At 40.1% G+C, this 12,049-nt stretch overlaps 1 protein-coding gene across 1 annotated transcript in view; it reads right to left on the bottom strand.

Annotated features, from left to right (window-relative positions):
* mei-41 (meiotic 41) overlaps window positions 1–12,049 on the bottom strand; it is a 316,521-nt gene that overhangs the window by 192,323 nt on the left and 112,149 nt on the right. The window contains exons 12-13 of the mRNA XM_068345943.1: window positions 4,568–4,772; window positions 1,709–1,854 (exon numbers count right to left, since the gene is read on the bottom strand). Of these exons, the coding sequence (XP_068202044.1) occupies window positions 1,709–1,854; window positions 4,568–4,772 (351 nt within the window). The remainder of the gene's footprint in view (window positions 1–1,708; window positions 1,855–4,567; window positions 4,773–12,049) is intronic.

The following is a 12,049-nucleotide window of genomic DNA, read 5'->3' as shown; positions in this document are numbered from 1 at the left end:
ATGGCTCTATTTTAAAACCAAATACTGTATTTACATTGGTATAATATAATTTGATAGTTTCCAAATAAATATTGTAGTCATCTAACATATGCACTTATAACTTTCTATTCTATTGAGTCAATTAATATAACTAATATCATCAAACATACATACATACAAACATACATATTTATACATATATATATATATATATATATATATATATATATATATATATATATATATTATATATATATATATATATATATATATATATATATATATATATATATATATATATATATATGTTTCATTTCTTAGGGCAGTAATAGAAACATTGTAAACGCTACAGTAAGGCCCCTACATAAGAATGAGATGTGTTACAAAAGTGGGTTCTTAACTTGAAAGCTCTCAAACTCAGATATACTCAACTTAAGCAAGAAGCTCATCCACCAATTCATTAATCTTCATTGCTCACAATCAGTTAAGCTTGTTTGTTAACAATTATGAGCCAACTTATAAATGAATTACAAACTTCTAGTTATTTCTATATTATACATTTATAAGAATTTAAATAATTTTAACTTTTATATCTATCTCACACATACATTATCATGTGTGACAGCTCTTATCCAGGAGACTTAGTTTCATTAAATCCCTCTGGATAAGCAGTCTTATATTCAAAATATATCTAAAAGGCATTCTTTTCAAATGCTCATTTGCAATACTATGTGTTGATCTTAGTATGAATAAATAATTATGCTCTACAATGTTCAAACCGATATTTGTACCGTAATTTATTTCCATCATTTTCTTTATCACAAAAAACTTCATAATCAGTTAATTGGTTGATGGTTACCTTGTTGTTGTTCCTTATCTGCATTTTTTTTTTTTTATCAATCAGACTCTTGAACATTTGTTCCCTCTATTATATTATACCTGATAAATTTATTTACTCTCCTTTAAGCATCTGAGTGCCACTGGATGTATTTCTTGTTTGATTTTTCTACTCTTTTCAGCTTCATTGGATGTATTTTATGTCCAGTAATTACCAGTTATTTCTCTTCCTTTTATATATAAAAGTTTAACAGAATATGTAACATTATATATTTATGGAATGGAAATATATTTAACTATATGATAACCAATATTGTAAAGACCTATCTTGTCAAGGGCATGTGGTTTGAGTGCCCTTAAAGGGTTAACTTAACACTTATAACAGGATATTTATTGAACAATTGATTTTTAACAAATGGTAATACTGTCCATCAAAACAGTATATCATACTTGAGTTTACCCATAAACTTCACATAGCATTCAATCGAGAATAAGTACTGAATCCATCAACAGACACAGTTATGTATCAGTATAACGCTCTTTCTTTGTAAATATCCTGATTTGTTTAATGCTGCACATCTACAGTGATAATTAACTCAGGGTCTGTTTTTCAGAAAATTATTGTAGAGTATCATAATAATTATCATTATTATCATTAACAAATATTTTATATCCTTTTGAGTTTGGTAAAGTAAATACTGTATTGTACACATACCTAATCCAAGCAATACTCCTACAAACTAAAATTAAATCATAATAGTAAACATATTCAGGGCATTTTTATTCCTCACGAAAACTACTCATCATTACGTAACTGTTACATATTAACAAATTAAATGAAGGGCACATACTAATAAACAATAGAGTATCAATAAGCTTAATATAAACTTACCACTGGAAACCAATTAGCCATCTCAAGCATTACATCATGCTCATTCTCACTGATAATTGCACGTACAACATGACATCGCCATCTTGGGGCAACTTTATCATCCAACACAGCTAATACAGCAATGCATAGTGACTTCACTTTTAAATCTGGAAAAAAGGAAATAGACTAATTTTAATAGCAATTTTTTTTTTATTTCTATAATCACCTGTTTTTCATATTGCTTTTGTCTCCAAAAGTTTGGAATATGGATGTTACCCAATAAAGTTAAGAAATTTCTCGTTTTCTTTCCTTCCAATATACTAATGCATGGCCTTAACCAACATCTAACAACAATAACATACATAAGTAGTAGGTTGACCAGGGAACCAGCCACCTGTTGATATACTACCGCTAGAGAGTTATGGTGTCCTTTGACTAGCCAGACTACTACATTGGATCCTTCTCTCTAGTTACGGCTCATTTTCCTTTTGTCTACAGATACACCAAATAGTCTGGGCTATTCTTTACATATTCTCAACTGTCCTCATACACCTGACAACACTGAGATAGCCATACAGTTCTTCTTCACCCAAGGGGTTAACTACTGCACTGAAACTGTTCAGTGGTTACTTTCCTCTTGGTAAGGGTAGAAGAAACTTTAGCTATAGTAAGCAGTTATTCTAGAAGGACACTCCAAAATCAAAGCATTGTTCTCTAGTCTTGGGTAGTGCCATAGCCTCTGTACCATGATCTTCCACTGTCTTGGGTTAGAGTTCTCTTGCTTGAGAGTACACTTAGGCACACTATTCTATCCTATTTCTCTTCCTCTTTTTTTTTTGTTAAAGTTTTTATAGTTTATATAGGAAATATTTATTTTAATGTTGTTACTATTTTGTTTTACCTTGTTTCCTTTCCTCCCTACACTATTTTCCCTATTGGAGCCCTTAGGTTTATAGTATCGTGCTTTTCCAACTAGGGTTGTAGCTTAGCAAGTAATAATAATAATGATAATGATGTTGTGTTGCTTCTTTAGTCTCAATATCAACTTCAGGATTGCAAGACATTTGCTTTGTGCACCAGATTGTCAGATTTTTTGTTTGTTTTGTACTTATTTTAGTGGTTTAAAGATGTTTCCCCGGGATTTGTTAGCTATTAGTGTGTTGTTGTGCATTGCAATTGTTTTTGGGTAATCATGATCCGCAATCTCTGTCTCGTACCGGGGACAATATATTAATTTAGAGAACTTGTGAGAAGAGAGTAGGCTTATGTTCCTCTTTGGAAAATATGCTTCAAGATTGTTGATCAGTACAAAGCATAAAAGAAAACTTATTCTTAATTCAGGGAATATCTGGAAAAGACTAGGATAGTGATTATACAGAAGATAGAAAGATGATGATAATGCCACTCAGGCCTTCGACTTTCCTATAGACTATCGAATCTAGTTTTGATAGCCATGAGCTTATTATGAATTTAATGTCACTAATTTCTTTTATGGAAACTCAGAAGGCCAATAAATGGAAATAATTACACTAGGTTAACTTCTAGGCTACTCACAAAAACAATGGACAATACTGATATTATGAAATATATATATATATATATATATATCTAAGACCTAAAACTATTACTTTGTAGAGATGATAGTTGAGAAAATAAGAAAAAAATAAATCTTGATGTCTGTCCTTGTGTTTACTGCTTTCAGGGTTACAAATGTAATCAGTGTTACTGATATTGACGACATTCATTAAGATCTGTGAAATGCTTGTAAATGATGTAGGAATTAAATTCATAACAAAATAAGGAGAAAATTTAAATGGATTGACACATTTTCAGAAAATTATTTATAGTATGAAAATAATTTGGTAATTTTACATACAAGTTTGTGATGGAATTCGCCTAAACAACATGTCTCTAACACCTTGCATCGCTCGTGTCTTGAGTGACATCTTTGGTGGGAGGCAGAGGGGAAGAGCCGAGGGGAGAGGGAAGAGCGACAGAGATACCCCTCACTTTAGAGAATACTTCCAGTGTGATTTGATCACGCAAATCAACATAGAAATATACTAAAATAGCCCTTATATAATCTTACATAAAGACTAGAATCATTGGTGTCTCAGTTGATGGTGGGGTGATATTTGAGGATAACTACTTCTCTAAGCTGGGGATATCATTGGGTTAAAATAATGCCTTACGTAAGAAACATCGGCATTCGCTAAAGAGAGAGGCGTGATTATGCATGGAAACATAAAAACACACTAAAATAACCTTTACACAATAAGGAATAAAGGCTGAAATACTGAAGTCTTCATTAATTGGCTGAAGAGAGGAGGGGTTAAAATCAAGAAGGGAACAAGCTTTTTTAATGAAATATCCTTAGGTGTGATATACAACCATGTGCTGTACTCATTAGTAGGATAAATAAATTATTTTCAATTCATACAAAATAATACCTGACATGTTTTGATGTTCAGTATAATCATTGTAGTGAAGGAGGTAAAGGAGTAATGGTTAGGAAAGTGACTAGGACGAGAGCCTCCCAACACTAAATACATCACTACTATCAACATTTATTTAAGCCAGATTTTTCAATGTACTAGCATCCAACTCTTTTGCTTTTATGTAACTGGTAGCCTCACAAATACAATTGCTCGGATATTAGACTAATATTTTTGTGATTACAGAATACCATCACTTGGTTTCATTCATGGTTTTTAACATTTTCTTTTTTATTTTGCTTTTATCACCATCCTTCTTAGGACCCAGAGTTTTTATCATGACTGAGATATTTTTACAAATCAAGGCTAGGCTGTGTATGAAGTTATTTGAAATTTTTGCACTTTGACAAAATATTTAAATAAAAAGTACTGATTTATTACTTACCATTGTTCCACTTTATTTTGTTTGCCCACATGGCAATCTTCTTCCCAGGTACAGCTTTTAGATCAAGCATATTGACTTCTGAGGCCATCCATGGAAGAGTTGCAAGTGTAAGCCACAATTCTTTGAATTTGGATGGTTCAGTAGAATGGTCAACAGCACAGACAGCCCACGATATGTGTCTAACAAGTTCCATAATGCTGACAACCTGAATTTTAAATGAAAAATTAATTACTGATTTTTCATAATCATATTTTATGGCAGCAAATGATGATATCACCATTTGTAACCTGATATGAAACATTCAACTTTGAAAAATAAGTTACTTAGACCACTGAATTTTCATGATCAATCTTGGTACACATTTAATCTATAAACATAAAGTGCTACTGTAGTTTAAAGAAATAAAACTTGTAAGAGAGAGTGGATATACTATAATTTAGGAATGGAAAAATAAGTCAAAACAAAAATCATTTTGAGTCTCAATCTGTGGCATACTAGTTTTGAAAGGTTTGAATACAAAAGTAAGTGATACTGTAGAGCGATCTATGGTTGTTGGTAAGTTAAGAACTCATGGAGAAAATGAGAAGGTAGAGCCTTTATAAAATGTTTTAGCAAGAAGTTTATAATAGTTATTGGTAAGTTAAGAACTCATGGAGAAAATGAGAAGGTAGAGCCTTTATAAAATGTTTTAGCAAGAAGTTTATAATAGTTATTGGTAAGTTAAGAACTCATGGAGAAGGTAGAGCCTTTATAAAATGTTTTTGTCTAGAAGTTTGAATGTAGTAAATACATTGTCTTCAAAAAATAATCTAATTAGGTAAAAAAAGTGAGAGTAGTGAGGAAAAGTTTTCAAAAATATGAGTTAGTAAAAACACAGTAGATAAAAAAGAAAATGAATAATTTGATGATGAGAAGAGGAGTGATGGCTCTGTGGACTACAGTATCTGGGCAAGTTTGGATAGATATTAGTTGGAGAGTAGAGTGTAAACATATGGCTCTAAATATAATCAAGATATGTGAGCTGCGTAAGAAGAAACTACAAAAATCCATAAAAGAAAACGGATGAACTTCAAGCTAAGGTTAAAGAAACAGATGGATGGAACATAATATATATTTTTTGTATTTGAGGGTAAGAAAAGGAATTGAAAATACCGTGGTCATATGAAGAGATAAAAGGTTTAGTGATGGAAAAAAAGGCTATATGTGAGATATAGCAGTATGATAAAAGAGAAGAGTAGGTGCACTTATATAAGAAATTAAGTAACTAAAACAGAGGGGAGGTTAGTGGCAATTTCAGGGAGATTAAAATTTGTTTTAAGGTGGAGTGAATGCAGGAGAATTTGAACATATGGATTTCAGAATAAAAGATGCAAGATGAGAAATGCTATCCAACATGACTGCAGTTTTGGATAGATGTAGTGACTAATTTGAAGGTTTGTTGAATGTTGAGGATAGAAGAGTGGTAGAGCTTTGTCATGCAAGTTTTGAAATATGTTATTTTCATTAGTAAAATAAATTTTTGAATATACTTACCCGATAATCATGTAGCTGTCAACTCTGTTGCCCGACAGAAATCTACGGTCGGGATACGCCAGCGATCGCTATTCAGGTGGGGGTGTACACAACAGCGCCATCTGTGGTCAGGTACTCTAGTACTTCTTGTCAACACCACCTCAATTTTTTCCTCGGTCCACTGGTTCTCTATGGGGAGGAAGGGTGGGTCAATTAAATCATGATTATCGGGTAAGTATATTCAAAAATTTATTTTACTAATGAAAATAACATTTTTCAATATTAATCTTACCCGATAATCATGTAGCTGATTCACACCCAGGGTGGTGGGTGAAAACCAGTGTACATGTTAATCAAGAAGCTAAGTATCCCGTATTTTATTTTATTAGTTATTCAAAAATAACATAAAATAAATAAGTACCTGGTAAGGAAGACGACTTGAACCATTACTCTGCCTTTATTAAGTACGTCTTCCTTACTGAGCGTAGCGGTCCTCTTAGGATGCTGAACGACTCTTAGGTGCTGAAGTATAAAGGGCTGCAACCCATACTAAAGGACCTCATCACAACCTTTATCCTCGGCGCTTCTCAAGAAAGAATTGACCACCCGCCAAATCAACAAGGATGTGGAAGGCTTCTTAGCCGACCGTACAACCCATAAAAAGTATTCAAGAGAAAGGTTAAAAGGTTATGGGATTATGGGAATGTAGTGGCTGAGCCCCCGCCTACTACTGCATTCGTTGCTACGAATGGTCCCAGGGTGTAGCAGTACTCGTAAAGAGACTGGACATCTTTGAGATAGAATGATGCGAACACTGACTTGCTTCTCCAATAGGTTGCATCCATAACACTCTGCAGAGAACGGTTCTGTTTGAAGGCCACTGAAGTAGCCACAGCTCTCACTTCATGTGTCCTTACCTTCAGCAAAGCAAGGTCTTCTTCCTTCAGATGAGAATGTGCTTCCCTAATCAGAAGCCTGAATAGTAAGAAACTGAGTTCTTAGACCTTGGAAAAGAAGGCTTCTTGATAGCACACCATAAGGCTTCTGATTGTCCTCGTAAAGGTTATGACCTTTTTAGATAGTACCTAAGAGCTCTAACTGGGCAAAGTACTCTCTCCAGTTCGTTCCCCACCAAGTTGGACAGGCTTGGGATCTCGAACGACTTAGGCCAAGGACGTGAAGGAAGCTCGTTTTAGCAAAAAACCGAGCTGCAAGGAACATGTAGCCGTTTCAGATGTGAAAACTATGTTCCTGCTGAAGGCGTGGATCTCACTTACTCTTTTAGCTGTTGTCAAGCACACGAGGAAAAGAGTTTTTAATGTGAGGTCCTAAAAAGAGGCTGATTGGAGAGGTTCAAATCTTGATGACATAAGGAACCTTAGGACCACGTCTAGATTCCAGCCTGGAGTGGACAACCGACGTTCCTTTGAGGTCTCAAAAGACCTAAGGAGGTCCTGTAGATCTTTGTTGGTGGAAAGATCCAAGCCTCTGTGGCGGAAAACCGCTGCCAACATACTTCTGTAACCCTTGATCGTAGGAGCTGAAAGGGATCTTACGTTCCTTAGATGTAACAGGAAGTCAGCAATCTGGGTTACAGTGGTACTGGTTGAGGAAACTGCATTGGCCTTGTACCAGCTTCGGAAGACTTCCCCTTTAGACTGATAGACTCTGAGAGTGGATGTTCTCCTTGCTCTGGCAATCGCTCTGGCTGCCTCCTTCGAAAAGCCCCTAGCTCTTGAGAGTCTTTCGAAAGTCTGAAGGCAGTCAGACGAAGAGCGTGGAGGTTTGGGTGTACCTTCTTTACGTGAGGTTGACGTAGAAGGTCCACTCCTAGAGGAAGAGTCCTGGGAATGTCGACCAGCCATTGCAGTACCTCTATGAACCATTCTCTCGCGGGCCAGAGCGGAGCCAACCAACGTCAGCCGTGTCCCTTTGCGAGAGGCGAACTTCTGAAGTACCCTGTTGACAATCTTGAACGGCGGGAATGCATACAGGTCGAGATGGGACCAATCCAGCAGAAAAGCATCCACGTGAACTGCTGCTGGGTCTGGAATCGGAGAACAATACAACGGGAGTCTCTAGGTTATCGAGGTAGCGAACAGATCTATGGTTGGCTGACCCCACAGGGCCCAAAGTCTGCTGCAAACATTCTTGTGAAGGGTCCACTCTGTGGGGATGACCTGACCCTTCCGGCTGAGGCGATCTGCCATGACATTCATATCGCCCTGAATGAACCTCGTTACCAGCGTGAGCTTTCGATCTTTTGACCAGATGAGGAGGTCCCTTGCGATCTAGAACAACTTCCACGAATGAGTCCCTCCCTGCTTGGAGATGTAAGCCAAGGCTGTGGTGTTGTCAGAGTCCACCTCCACCACCTTGTTAAGCTGGAGGGACTTGAAGTTTATCAAGGCCAGATGAACCGCCAACAACTCCTTGCAATTGATGTGAAGTGTCCTTTGCTCCTGATTCCATGTTCCCGAGCATTCCTGTCCGTCCAAAGTCGCACCCCAGCCCGTGTCTGATGCGTCCGAGAAGAGACGGCGGTCGGGTTTCTGAACAGCCAAAGGTAGACTTCCTTGAGAAGAAAGCTGTTCTTACACCACGCGAGAGAAGACCTCCTCTCTTCGGAAACAGGAACTGAGACCGTCTCTAGCGTCATGTCCTTTATCCAGTGAGCAGCTAGATGATACTGAAGGGGGCGGAGGTGGAGTCTCCCTAACACGATGAACAGGGCCAGCGATGAAAGTGTCCCTGTTAGACTCATCCACTACCTGACTGAGCATCGGTTCCTTCTCAGCATGCTCTGGATGCATTCTAGGGCTTGGTAGATCCTTGGGGCCGACGGAAAAGCCCGAAAAGCTCGACTCTGAAGATCCATACCCAGGTAGACCATGGTCTGGGATGGGACGAGCTGGGACTCCTCAAAATTGACCAGGAGGCCCAGTTCCTTGGTCAGATCCATAGTCCATCTGAGAATCTCCAGACAGCGACGACTTGTGGGAGCTCTTAAAAGCCAGTCGTCTGACGGAGCCGGACACAAGATCATGGTACTGCTGCACAGTCTGTGAACTGTCAACCATGGGGAAGCGAGGAAGTACAGTGACAACCCGAAGCTGTCTAGACTGTCTGGGTCGTACAGACAACTCCTTATCGGGTTGCTGAGGTTGCCGCACTGCGTCACAACAAGTCACTTCTGCTGGTTGTTGAACGTCTTCCCAATGACACACTGACTCCGTAAACAAAAAATCCTCTAACAAGGACTAAGCTTGGACTGCATGTCTTGCAACACAGCTCAAGGTCTATGGGAGCAGGTGTGGTAACAGACGGGGTTAGCGACTGAAGTGGAACCATTACCTTCCCTGGAAGCATGTTATGCTTAAATAAAAGTCCATAGGAGGCTACGCAGCTAAAGGCTCCTCTCCAAATGACAGAGTCCTCAAGGGAATATCAGAAGGAGGGAGAATAGCACTTTCTCATCTACAGGAACCATATCCGAGAAAAGCTAAGTTCTCTCAGTGAGGGTTTCACTGGTGCAAAAGCAGCAGACTAGAAGGCAACGTTATGAAACTGCTTGACAGTCTAGTGAGTTGGCAACAACCAAAGATGTGTGACTGAGAAGCATGCGGTAAGGTATGCAGAGCATGCTGTATGCAGAGCATGCTGTATGCAGAGCATGCTGTATGTAGAGCATGCTGTAAGGTAAGCAGAGCATGTTGCATGGCGTGTGGCTTATGCTGCATGGGATGAGGCTCATGCTGCATGGGATGAGGCTCATGCTGCATGGTATGAGGCTCATGCTGCATGGGATGAGGCTCAAGCTGCAAGGGAAGAGGCTTATGCCGCATGCGTTGAGGAGGATGTCGCATAGTATGAGGCTCCTGCCTCATGGGTTGAGGCGGTTGCCGCATAGCATGAGGCTCCTGCCTCATGGTTTGAGGAGGATGCCGCATAGCATGAGGCTCCTCATAGCATGAGACTCCTGCCTCATGGGTTGAGGAGGATGCCGCATAGCATGAGGCTCCTGCCTCATGGGTTGAGGAGGATGCCGCATAGCATGAGGCTGCCTCATGGGTAGAGGAGGATGTCGCATAGCATGAGGCTCCTGCCTCATGGGTTGAGGAGGATGCCGCATAGCATGAGGCTCCTGCCTCATGGTTTGAGGAGGATGCCGCATAGCATGAGGCTCCTGTGAGGTTCCTGCCTCAAGAGTTGCGTCTGCCTCAAGGGTTGAGGAGGTAGCTGCGCAGAGAGAGGCTCATGCTGTGAAGAATGCGGTTGCTGCATGCGTTGAGGCGGCTGCCTCATAGCATGAGGTTCCTCAAGAGTTGAGGCTCTTGCCTCAAGAGTAGAGGTTCTTGCCTCAAGAGTGGAGGTGGCTGCCGCAAGAGTTGAGGTTGCTGCCTCAAGGATGGTGGAGGTTGCCGCAACGCAAGAGGTTGCTGCATAGCGTTGGTATCTGGCAACTCCCAATGCGGCAGCTCACGCGTGGAGGTAGGTTGAGGAACCTCAACATCATACGTCTGGCAGGGTGGACTGCGCAGAGGTGGAGTTGAGGTTGCTGCCTCGAGGATGGTGGAGGTTGTCCACCGCAAGAGGTTGTTGCCTCGAGGATGGAGGAGGTAGTCGCAACGCATGAGGCTCCTACCTCAAGGGTAGAGGAGGTTGCTGCAAAGCATAAGGCTCCTGCCTCAAGTGTTGAGGAGGTTGCCGCGTGGCAAGAGGCTCCTGCCTCAAGGAAAGTGGAGGTTGCTGCACAGAGCTGGTATCTGGCAACTCCCAATGCGGCAGCTCACGCATGGAGGTAGCTTGAGGAACCTCAACATCATACGTCTGGCAGGCTGGACTGCGTAGAGGTGGAGGAGCGCTCGCAGGAGGAGGTGTGTTAACCTTCTCTGCCTGAAACTCCTGCATCAACACCGCAAGCTGAGACTGCATTGTCTGCAGCATAGACCACTAGTGTTTAAGAAAGACAACAACAAACGGAGCTACTGACCGTTGAGACTGAGGGTCTAAAACAGCTGGTGCGGCAACAGACGGAGCTACTGCCTGTTGCGATACCACCTTGCCTCTCTGGGAGGTGTGCAGTTGTCGTACTGCAGCAAGTCCGAACTGACCCAGTGCTAATGGCTACACCTAGGAGTTGGACTTGCGCGGAAGGGACCGACTTGCACTTAAAAGCTGCAAGATTTGGTCCATGGTTTCTGCGAGAAACCTCTTCCGCAGACGAGGAATAAAAGGGCTCTCTCGTCTTTGTGTGGGTGGGGTGATCACGTCGGCAACGTGTGTAGATACACCCGAAACCATGGAGGGAAACGTCTGTTCGTCGATCAAGGCCTGCTGAACCCATAAGTCCTTCGACATTACTTCTCCCCTGGGCTTGGGAGCTTGTAAGAGGTCCCAGACTAGGCGAACAACTGGCACGAACAGACGAACCCTCGAACGCAACACTGTAACACTTTGCGCTTATCACTTTATCACTTTTGATTTTCTGTTTGCACTTATTTCACTGAACTCGAAACTTTAAGTGGTTTGTACCTGAAACACGCAATTCTATCCTTCCTTAAAAGTTAGTAATTGCGAAAACAGAATTACAATGTAACAGAAAAAATATAATGAAAGATAAATAATTCAGTGGCTGGAAAGAGACTAAACACTAGATCAAATAAACTACGTTTAAAATCTCTCACCGCATAAAGCTTGAGAACAAGAATAAAACTCTAGAAACGTTTACCTTCTTCCCCTAAAGAGACTAGGGAGAAGAGCAAAAACGATAACAACGTTACTCGCTTGAACGAAACGTTTATCCTCCTCTCTCTCCCTCCGTCTCTATCTCTCTCTCTCTCTCTCTTGACTTAGAACCTGAGAGATGAGCCCAATCATATATATCGTTAAAACATATTATTGTTAAAGGAAAAAAACTGAAAGATTTCCCAAATAAAAAGTTCCTTTATTAGAATTAAAACCATTAAG

Source organism: Palaemon carinicauda, chromosome 22 (assembly GCF_036898095.1).
Source record: "Palaemon carinicauda isolate YSFRI2023 chromosome 22, ASM3689809v2, whole genome shotgun sequence".
NCBI classification, from domain to species: domain Eukaryota; kingdom Metazoa; phylum Arthropoda; class Malacostraca; order Decapoda; family Palaemonidae; genus Palaemon; species Palaemon carinicauda.
The sequence above is the reverse complement of the archived record's forward strand: the minus strand, read 5'-3'. Positions and strand labels throughout refer to the sequence as shown.